General features: G+C 39.9%; 4 protein-coding genes across 5 annotated transcripts in view; 1 reads left to right on the top strand and 3 right to left on the bottom strand.

Moving 5' to 3' along the window:
- Positions 1 to 11055, bottom strand: part of ptprk (protein tyrosine phosphatase receptor type K) — a 301307-nt gene that overhangs the window by 96862 nt on the left and 193390 nt on the right. The window lies entirely within an intron of this gene.
- On the bottom strand, positions 589 to 2628 carry LOC306793084 (SAYSvFN domain-containing protein 1-like). The gene is made up of 2 exons (XM_079290535.1): positions 2220 to 2628; positions 589 to 1361 (listed from the first exon to the last, which is right to left on the bottom strand). The coding sequence occupies exons 1-2, from the start codon at positions 2421 to 2423 to the stop codon at positions 1038 to 1040; spliced, it is 528 nt and encodes a 175-aa protein (XP_079146661.1). The 5' UTR covers positions 2424 to 2628; the 3' UTR covers positions 589 to 1037.
- LOC306793085 (SAYSvFN domain-containing protein 1-like) lies at positions 2839 to 4579 on the bottom strand. The gene is made up of 2 exons (XM_079290536.1): positions 4341 to 4579; positions 2839 to 3547 (listed from the first exon to the last, which is right to left on the bottom strand). Exons 1-2 carry the CDS (start codon positions 4395 to 4397, stop codon positions 3215 to 3217), a joined length of 390 nt encoding a protein of 129 aa, XP_079146662.1. The 5' UTR covers positions 4398 to 4579; the 3' UTR covers positions 2839 to 3214.
- On the top strand, positions 4643 to 6916 carry grcc10 (gene rich cluster, C10 gene). Of its 2 annotated transcripts, none has more exons than XM_079290609.1 (4): positions 4643 to 4750; positions 5428 to 5481; positions 5846 to 6022; positions 6405 to 6916. In XM_079290609.1, the coding sequence occupies exons 2-4, from the start codon at positions 5430 to 5432 to the stop codon at positions 6542 to 6544; spliced, it is 369 nt and encodes a 122-aa protein (XP_079146735.1). In that variant the 5' UTR covers positions 4643 to 4750; positions 5428 to 5429; the 3' UTR covers positions 6545 to 6916. The 2 variants fall into 2 exon arrangements, with proteins under 2 accessions (XP_079146735.1, XP_079146736.1); XM_079290610.1 differs by having other exon boundaries at positions 4665 to 4688.

The following is an 11055-nucleotide window of genomic DNA, read 5'->3' as shown; positions in this document are numbered from 1 at the left end:
AAGCGCACATTGTTAATGGTAAATACAACCATTGTGGTAAACCATCAACTAAGAGGCAAGTAGTTGCCTGCTTTTAGAACCTGTTCTGCATGCAAATTGCATAAGATTCCCTCATTTTATTAGTAGCTGGTTATGGTAAACAATCACTGAACGTTATCTTATCTGGACAAGTATTATTCAGAGTTCAATTGTGTGTACACTAGCCAAAGAAAAATCTGTTTGTCATGAACAGCCATGGTTTTGTTTACGTTTTGCGTCGTGCACCCGTCTACGAGTGTACCAGCCACTTGCTTGGAGGCAATAATATGGTCCCTTCAAGTGTCCACCGAGTTGTTTCATTCAAGGGAAAAAGAGGACAGATATTTGCTTTAGATTTTTATGTAATATGATTTTCGTTTAAGCTCAACTCATTACTTTTATCAATAAGTTCATTGCAAGTTTTGAATGAACATTTCTTCAATATTTTATCAAACATGACTTTTTTTTAATCGCAGATTTTGTTTAATAACACCGACAAAAGATAATGTGCGATCGACAGTGTGTTTGTAATTTGTGACATCAAGGCCTAGAGACAACATGCAACACAGATTGATACATCAGAATATTTTATTAAACTTGAAAAGCTATTTATTTGAAGTAAGCAACATTTGCCATTTCCATATAAATTTCAAAGCAGCTTGCCCTTTAGTCTTTTGGCACATATGACTTAGGATGAGCTACTGCTTCTCCCCAGTTCACTCACTACCATTCTCACATTTCTATAAATTAAAACATTAAAACTTGTGCACCAAGTGTTAGTTATTTGATGTGGCATAGCCCTCTTTCACAACCTGAAGTGAAGCCACTATTAAACTGCTTTTAGGAACAGAAACACAAATAAACCTGGAAGCAGACCAATCTTAATTGAATTAGTAATACAGAAATATTAATTAACATCATCACTGTAAGTCCCTGTATATTCCTGAAAAACAAATAACATTTTTGTAAGGACAGAAAAAATGTGATTATTTAATATAAATGTGCAAATCACAAGTGCTTCATCTGTTAGCCAGAGGTCTGTAACCCATCTCTCCCTCCAGCTGCTCTGCAGTGAGAGCGCCCAGCAGAGGCTGACAGTCTGGGTTGAAGACAGAATAAGCGCTCATTTCTCCAGGCTCGCGGGCAGCTGGGCTACGGAGTCCCTCATAGAGCCAGTAGAAGAGGGAGATGACAAAGAAGGGCAGGCCAAACTCTAGTTCAACAAACAGGCCGAGCAGCACCAGCCACAGCAGCACTTTCAGCAAAGTGAGGTTTGAGAAGACAAATTGTTTTGAAGCCAGCCATCTTCCCACAGCGCTGTCCAGCAGCCAGTCACTACGGTCCTGTAGAGAAGACACAACAGGAGGTTCAATATGTTCACAGTATTTCAACATCACAGGTATACTGCTTACAGTGGGTCTGGGCACAAAACAGGCCTCTCTCTGCTGGAGGTGTTAGGAGGCTGTAGGCATGTTCAGATAAGCGGGGAGGACTTGTTACTTGCTGGTCTGCTGTAGTTTGATTCACTTCAAACTCGTTCGAACTACAACCATTATCGACAGATACGAGGGAAGGTCAGGCCAGGAGTATCATGGAGTGGTGTGTTTGGATATTGATTATAATTTACCATTATATGTTATTTTACATTTTTCATAATGTATTTGTTAGTTCTAGTGAGTACTTGTATACATTAGCATTTAAATAGGTTCTTGTGAAATATTATGTAGGGCTGAAACAGTAAATTACTGAATTGATTTCACATTCACAGCTTCTCAAATGTGGGGATTTTCAGCTTTTCTATGAGTTTGTATTACTTTAAAGTTAATACGTTTGGGTTTCGGAGTGTTGGTCAGACAAAACAAGGAATTTGGGCTTGAGTAATTTTAAGGGCAATTTTCAATATTTTCTTACATTTTATAGAAATAAATCACTTAACAAATATAGTAATGGACTGATTAATCAATTACGAAATGATTGTTTAATTAGTTGTAGCCTTAGTTACATGTGTCTGTTTAACTTTGAAAGGATATTTGCTTCACTAGTGTCGATCCAAAAATACAGATTTATCTTAAATTATTATTCCAGCTGCAGTGAACACTAGCAACAAAATATTCATAATAATTCAGAACACAGTTAATCAGAAAGTTAATAAAGTTGTGACTTGATTCAGTCAGTCGCATCATAAACAAGTGACGTCTCACCTTTATTGGCGCGGTCTGACTCGAAGCTCTGATGTTTTCTGTCTCTTGAGTCCGTTGACTGTCGGTTGTTGTTGTTTTTGCATCAATCTGATCAGCTGTGTCCGCTGCTGTCTGTGCTACGCACTGCGGACCTGCACTGTCAACCTTTTTCACCGTATGTTCAGCCTGTCGTCTGGCTCTGAACTCTGCCAGCTTCTGCTCCATCGACACGGACGTTACTATGTGTACGTGGCAAAAGAGACGCTGGCACCACTGACTCAAAACCTCTGGATTTCACCGTTGCTTCAATAAAGCTTAATGTCAAATACAATCACGTCCACTGTCACTCACTTCCTCTTCGTTTTTAACATCATGTTGGCGAGATTTCATCATGCTACGAGCTTAGCGAGGCATTTGTTTACATTTTTACTTCCGCGCCTGCCAAAAAGAAGGACGTGATCTCGCAAAGAGCTGTCAATTGTCGTAAAAGGCTTCGTTGTCCAGCTACTTTTCACAGGTATGCTACAAGCTAGGTTGTTATTAGTTTTAACACTGCTAAAACAGAATGGGATTGGTGTGTTTGTGATATCAAGGCCTAGAGACAACATGCAATACAGCTTGATACATCAGAATCTTTTATTAAACTTGAAAAGCCATTTATTTGAAGTAAGAAACATTTGTTTCCATATACATTTCAAAGCAGCTTGCCCTTTAGTCTTTTAGCACATATGACTTAGGATGAGCCACTGTTTCTCCCCAGTTCACTCACGACCATTCCCACATTTCTACAAAATCAAAACAATTAAAACTTGTGCACCGAGTGTTAGTTATTTGATGTGGCATAGCCCTCTTTCACAACCTCAAGTGAAGCCACTATTAAACTGCTTTAAGGAACAGAAACACGAATACACCTGGAAGCAGACCAATCTTAATTTAATTAGTAATACAGAAATATTAGTCCCTGTATATTCCTGAGAAAAATTACATTTTTGTAAGGACAAAATAAATGTGATTATTTAATATAAATGTGCAAATAACAAGTGTCTGTAACCCATCTCGCTGTCCAGCTGCTCTGGAGTGAGAGCGCCCAGCAGAGGCTGACAGTCTGGATTGAAGACAGAATAAGCGCTCAGTTCTCCAGGCTCGCGGGCAGCTGGGCTACGGAGTCCCTGATAGAGCCAGTAGAAGAGGGAGATGACAAAGAAGGGCAGGCCAAACTCTAGTTCAACAAACAGGCCGATTAGCACCAGCCACAGCAGCACTTTCAGCAAAGTGAGGTTTGAGAAGACAAATTGCTTTGAAGCCAGCCATCTTCCCACAGCGCTGTCCAGCATCCAGTTACTACGGTCCTGTAGAGAAGACGCAACAGGAGGTTCAATGTGTTCAAAGTATTTCAACATCACAGGTATACTGCTTACAGTGGGTCTGGGCACAAAACAGGCCTCTCTCTGCTGGAGGTGTTATGAGACTGTAGGCATGTTCAGTTAAGACGGGAGGACTTGTTACTTGCTGGCCAGGTCAGGCCAGGAGTATTATGGAGTGGCATGTTTTGATATTGATTATAATTTACCTTTATATATTTTACATTTTTCATAATTTATTTGTTAGTTCTAGTGAGTACTTGTATACATTCGCATTTAAAGAGGTTCTTGTGAAATATTATGTTACAAGTAGGGCTGAAACAGTAAATTACTGACTTGATTTCACATTCACAGCTTCTCAAATGCGAGGATTTTCTGCTTTTCTATGTGTTTATATTACTTTAATGTTAATGCGTTTGGGTTTTGGTCAGACAAAACAAGGAATTTGGGTAATTTTAAGGGCAATTTTCAATATTTTCTTACATTTTAAAGAACAAATTATACATCACTTAACAAATATAGTAATGGACTGATTAATCAAGATGCAATTATTGGTTGATTAGTTGTAACCTTAGTTACATGTGTCTGTGTTTAACTTTGCAAGGATATGTGTTTCACTGTTGTAGAGCCATAAATAAAATACAGATGGATCTTACATTTGTAAAATCCAGCTGCATTGAACACCAGCAACAAGTGATTCATAATAATTCAGAAAATATTCAATCAGAAAGTTAATGTGAGCTGATTCAGTCAGTCACATCATGAACAAGTGACATCTCACCTTTATTGGAGACGTCTGACTCTGCTCCACCGACACGGACGTTATGTCGGTGGACATAACGTTACGTGGCAAAAGAGACGCTGGCGCCACTGACTCAAAACCTCTGGATTTCACCGTTGCTTCAATAAAGCTTAATGTCAAATACAGTCACGTCCACTGTCACTCACTTCCTCTTCGACTTCAACGACATGTTGGTGAGATTTCATCATGCTACTAGCTTAGCGAGGCATTAGTTTACGTTTTACTTCCGCGCCTGCCAAAAGGAAGGACGTGATGTCGCAAAGAGCTGTCAATTGTCGTAAAATGCTTCGTTTTCCAGCTACTTTTCACAGGCATGCTACAAGCTAGGTCTGTTCATTTGTGGTGAGATCCCAAATCTCTACATTTCATTGATCACTGGATTAGTTCAGGTATGTGTGTTTCAGCTGTCGGTAACCTCAGCTAAGATAATGTTGTCTTGTATTACATTTAAAGATATCGATAGGGAGAAAGTTAACGGACGAAGAAGCAATGTCCAAACTGTTCTTTATGTTGTTATTGTGGAAGACTAGTGAACGCTAGTTAGCTCTGCTAACTTCAGTGAAGATAATCATCTTACAGCAGGTTCACTTCTTGCATTTTCAAGGATGCTTTGTGTCATCTCGTTTTCAATCTCGTATACAAAACAACTAAGTAGGGCTGCGAAAAGGCATTTCTATTATTATTAATTGTTCAACGGATCAGAACATTGTGCAAAATGTTTATTAATAGTTATTAGAGCCTATGAGGGCATCTTCAGGTGGCATATTATGTGTCCAATACCCAAAAAATATTCAGTTCACAATGATGTATAGCAGAGAAAAGCAGAAAAAAATCACCACAGTGGAAGAGCAGGTTTTGCTTGAAAAATGAATGAATAATCAACATAGTTACAGATGAATTTTCTGTTATTTTCTTTTCTTTAACTGACACAGGAGGTATTGCTGCGTCGTGATTACTTCAGTATTGAATTGAGTCAAAAACAGTAAAACCGTCCTCTTTTAAACCATCTCGTATCTTCTCTGTTCATACGTATGTACATATTTTTCTCTCATCTTTCTCTCTCCAGACATGGCCTCAGCTCCAGCACAGCAGCCTACCCTCACCGTTGAGCAGACCAGAGGTGAGAAGAACCAGTTATGATCTTATAAGTGTACATTTTCTAGCTGTTATGGTCTGTCTTATGTGCCCCACATCATTATTGCTGACACTTTCAGCATGTCAAACTGCCGGATGACCCGAGATCTGTCTCCTCTACATTGAAACAGAAGCTGACATCTTTACTCAGGCTTATCATTTGTGTCTATTACTGTCTTGGGATGGGTGGGATGTTTGCCCTTGTACTTTAATGAAAAGCACATTCAGTTTACTTGTATTTCCAAGATCCTGTCTTTATCTGCTTCATACAAAAATCACTTGCATCGCAGTTGCATATACATGCTGTAGAAGCAGATCAACTACTGATCTTTTGTTTGTTTCTCCAACAGTGGTACTGAGCGAGGTGATCCAGGCCTTCTCGGCACCAGAAAACACTGCGAGGATGGAGGAGGCTCGAGAAAGTGCCTGCAATGACATGGGCAAGATGTTGCAGCTCGTGCTCCCTGTGGCCACCCAGATTCAACAAGAGGTTATCAAAGCGTATGGCTTCAACAATGAGGGAGAGGGTAAGCGTAAGGCAGCATTTTCTATTTAGATATACACACCATACAGATGTACCCCATGCATTGGACCAAGCAACATAGTAAACGCTGAACACAAAGATAATTCTTAAATTTAGAGCCAAAGCATCATTCTGTAAAAGGAAATGTTGTACAACCGGATTGAACTTCCAGGAACTCTACAGAGCAGAATGCATCATGTTATTCACTCGAGCTCTGCCATACATTGATGGCATTATTTGGAACTTTTGTTGTTGATACTCATTTACCAACTCCAGAATACGTTCCTATTATATGAATATATATGCAGATATTTACTGTACTCATAGACCTTATGTACCACAGGGTAGATGACACATTTTATCACATCGATCTGCTCCACTTACAGGTGTCCTAAAATTTGCCAGATTGGTGAAGATGTATGAAACCCAGGACCCTGAAATTGCAGCCATGTCAGTTAAGCTGAAGTCTCTCCTCCTGCCACCACTGTCAACACCACCTATAGGAGGTGCCATTCCAGCTTCATAGGACTGCTTTACATTCATTGGTCAACTGCAAGGTTACTTTCATCTAGTTTGTTCAACATGAACATTGTCGATCATATACTCTTCCTGAGAAATATTGGGACAAAATATAGTTTCAAACTCAATACACTAAAACGTTCCAACAAAGCTGAAACTTGCCTAATCTGCATTAAGGTTTAATTTAAAACATCCTTGCAACATTTTGTTAAATTATTGCCTTTAAAATGTTTCAGTATTTATTTGTTGCATTATAATTTTCTCATGTCGTTGAACCTTAAACATTTCCTTTAATGCCATCTTGTTTCAAATTTGAATTATACCATTTTTATATGCTGTCAAATGTCATTCTGTTATGTATTAAAAGGTTTTCTGTGAATCTCTGGTATTTATAGAGAAAATGTGTGGGGGAAACAACTTTCATATACATAACTTTATTACTGCAATAAGGCATTTGGCAACAACATAGTCATGATTACCATGTTTTTGAAAAACACTGAAGCGCTTACATACATTTGCATATACATTTCCTGACGGATACTGTAGTGTTTAAGGTTAAAACATCACCATTCCAACATAAAATCTGAGTACATGTCTGCCCCCGTTCTGTTTTAGTTTGGGTGCGTGCAGACATGATACTGTATAACAGCAGGAGAGGTTCATGATAAAACTATTAGTCAAGATAAATAAAACTTAAGTGCTCCAGGTTCTGAAATCAACCACATAAAAATACAGCGCAAGTTTACATTAATCATAGTGCTCATTAATTTCTAAAAGGCAAAACCAGTGCACCCAGCACCGGAAACAAATGACTGATTGTTGAACATGTTTATAATCTGACAAATCCTTTAGTTGTGCATCATCACCCAGCAACTGTTTGGATCTGAATAAATGGTATGTAAAAAAATAGAAATACTCCAAGGTTTAGTTTGTATTAAGTATGTTGTATAGCTGCATAAAAACAAAGTTTAATATTGCTGACGTTTAAAATCCTGGCTGCTCCAATATATTATGAGTAGAACTCCCTCGTGTGGTGAACAGTCCTTGAGTCACGATGATGGAAAAGAACCAGGATGACGAGCGACGCAAGAGAAAATGACTTCACATCTCAAAGTGACGGAAAATGCTTTCGACATAACCCAGGACCTGCTGCCAGTCCGGTCCATCCGCCTTCAGCATCTCCTCCGATGTCTGTCACACAAGTTAACATGTAAAGATAAGATCATACAGCCAGTGGACACAGCTGGTTTAAGTTGCATAATTTGTAATCTTACAAATGTCTTATGCATTGACTGAAATGTCTCACCAGTGTGGTGATGATTCCCACTCTCTCTCCTGTCTTAAAAGCAAGGTGCAGATTTTCCTTCTGTAAAAACATTTGCGTCAGAAGCAGCTTTTACATTATCAGCTGCATATTTTTACAGACTTTATTAATGATGTTCTGCTCCTTAGAACTGTGTTGTCGTTGATAACGTGAGTACAAGTGCTTTTTTTTTTGTTCTTCCACAGTCAGAGTTAATGATCCAACACACCTGGACTGACTTTCTGGAGTACAATCATTTTGACTTGATCAATAACCTGTATGGCTGTTTTTGAGTTGAGAGATTATCAGTATTTGTTCCTGGATACCTAATAACAGCAACAGTTTACCTTGTCTGCTGGGTTGAGGGTGTCGTACGGGATGTGAGTTGGCAAATATGTGTGATAAATGGCGCAGAACGCCAAACCGTCATCCCAGCTGCTGCTGAAGTTCGTGATCTCAATATTCTGCCAGAAAACATACTTGATCAAGACATGATACAACTGGTAAAAATGTATTTTTGTTGCCCACCCTGAATTCCTCTTAATTTAAAAGATTTAACAGAATTTCTAAATATTTCAAAAATAGTGACATCCTCCTTTCTAACCTTATAACCTTGGGTACGACTCTGGCACCAGCGCAGCAGAGAGTTTCTTCTGGAGCCGCCATGACGCCTCAGCAGAGCACTGAAACCATCTTGAGGTCTGGGAGGGCAAGAAAAGCTTTCAAAGAATAACTTCATTTGTTACTTACCTTTCACAGTGAGAAATAAAAATCACACAGAATGAGATCAAGGAGAAAACAAGCTTTTCCTACAGATTCAAGTGTGCAAAAGGGTAAACCGGAAATTGTGATTGAATGTGACTCGTTTGATTTGACTCATTCAAGCAAACATGCATCAGCCTTTCCGTTTCCTTTACACAGAGACTTCAGTGTCTGTTGAGGTGTCAGTATTAACAAAGAAAAGGACCCTAATAGTTAGTTACTTGATGGAATCCGAGCTTTGGTCCTCATCCTGTTTTCCTGCAAGACAAAAATGCAGTCAGTCATACAACTGTACACTCACTAAGCTGTCTAAAAGAACATACAGTGTTGTTTGGTGGGTTTAAAGCTCACCTGTGTAAAAGCTGGACCAGCTGTCCTGCCGCTGTAAAATGCGGTCCATCCTTCTCGGTTTTGGTGGCTCTTCTTTCTGGAAAGTTTAGAAACAGATTCTTCATATGCCTAGTGTGATCCAACAGTGATGCAAGTGTTTTACACCTCCCTAACCACTCAAATATCCATCTCTATAAATATAGGTTAAAGAACATTAAATACCAATTCAGCGCGTGTGGTACCTTGCATAGTGGCAGGGTTGTGCTCGTGTTTTTTGAGGTCCCATTTTCACTGGAGGAGTCAGTTGGGAGTGGGAGACGAGAGAGACTCCTAAAAGACAGTTTTTGCATGTTTTATAACACCGGCTTCTGTTAACAGGGGTGAATGTGTTGTGAGAGTTCATGTCGACTTACCAAGATCTTTCAGATAGCATCACAATCCTCCTTGGATCTTTCTTCTTGTCCAGTATAGCCAAACTACGAAGGTATCCCTCCGCCACCCCTTTCCCTGTCAGCTGCATGCTCCCTGATCCATTTGCCTCCTCGAGATCATGACCCACAACATGAGCATCCACCTCTTGATTTGTTTCATTCTCCTTCTTTTCAAAATGTTGAACTTCAGTGTTGGTTTCAACTTGCCCGGGTTTTTCCTCCACAACTTCCTGTATTTCCTCCCCATGCGCATCCTCAGAGTCCCGTCGCTCTGCCTGCTCATCACATTCTGTTGTGTCTTTCACCTCGCAGGCGTCCCTCACAGCGTCCAGCTCGGCTCGCTCCAGCTGCCGCTGCAGAGCGAGTTCAGTAAGTTTGCAGCAGACATCTCTGTGCTCGGCCCTCAGACTCTCCAGCTCTCCCACCTTCTCCTGCTCTCTGCTGAGGGCACGAGCCAACTGCTCCTTCACGGCCCAGTGGCTCTTCTGGAGCAAACCCAGAGCCTGTTCCGACTCGACCCGCAGCCGGTCGGCCACAGACACCGCGACCTGCAGGTCACGCTGGAACTGATGCCACTCCAACCTCTCCGTCTGTCATGTAGGACAAAATAAAGAGAAAAAAAAATGGAAAAGAAACCGCGAAATCGGAATTTAAAAGCTGCTTGTTCTAGATATGTCTCTTAAGTGTCCGCTAAAGAATAAAGCATCATAAAACTGGTGAGTTTTAGGACATTTTTAGTGCCTACGGTTGTCATGGGACTTGCAGCTCCAACTCACCCTCAGTGTCTCCCTAAGTGTGTCCACCTCCTCAACCAGCTCATCTCTCTCTGTTATCAAGCACCTGAGCAGCTCTGCAAAACAAGTTGAACAAAGAAAAGCACATACAGTTGAGTGAGAGTCAATTTAAAAGTCTGTTCATTCATTATTTACTCAAGAGCCCTGAGAACAGCCTTGACTCTACAGTGAATTAAAAGTAAGTGAAAGTTATATTGATAGCCAGTGAAATTAATTAGCTTTTTCTTTATTTTTGCCTAAAAGGGGCACTCCATCGATTTTGCACAAGAAGTTTAGTTCAGTTTTCATGGTTCTACTCTCACCCTGTAAAATCAGTGGCATGCTTTCTTCAGTGGCTCTGGACGAGCTTTCTACAGTCTGGTGAAGCCTGATGATGTCATTGGATGTCATCAGGGTTATCTTGGTTTGGACTAAAACAATTTGAACAAAACCTTGGATTTCCAAGGGAGGCATAGGGTTGAAAAGACGGTCAAGCAAAAGATACTATTGTTGAGTTGTATTCTAGGAAATTGTGTTTTTTTTAGCTTGACCCTCACTAGTGACTAAAAGTCAGGATCTCGACCTCTGACGTTTCCAATTTGGCCAAGCAAATTCTACATCACAGAATAATCTTTTTAAGTTGTGTCCTCCTACCTTGTCTGCTTACTTAGTGCATATTCTAAATTAATTCAGTGATGAAAAACTACCTGAAAAAGCATCGTGTTGGTCGGTAGAAACTAGTCAAAATTGGTATTACAACAAGGTACTTGTGATTCTTTTTATTTACATTAAGTAAAGGCAGAGACATATTTTGTAATTTTTCCCCCTGATCCAGACAGTTTTCTTAAAAGGTTCTCTGTTAAACATTTAGAGCTTTAATATCACAGCTAACAACTATTTGCTAAGTAAAGAGACAGTG

Source organism: Melanostigma gelatinosum (genome assembly GCF_949748355.1).
Source record: "Melanostigma gelatinosum genome assembly, chromosome: 19".
NCBI classification, from domain to species: domain Eukaryota; kingdom Metazoa; phylum Chordata; class Actinopteri; order Perciformes; family Zoarcidae; genus Melanostigma; species Melanostigma gelatinosum.
The sequence above is the reverse complement of the archived record's forward strand: the minus strand, read 5'-3'. Positions and strand labels throughout refer to the sequence as shown.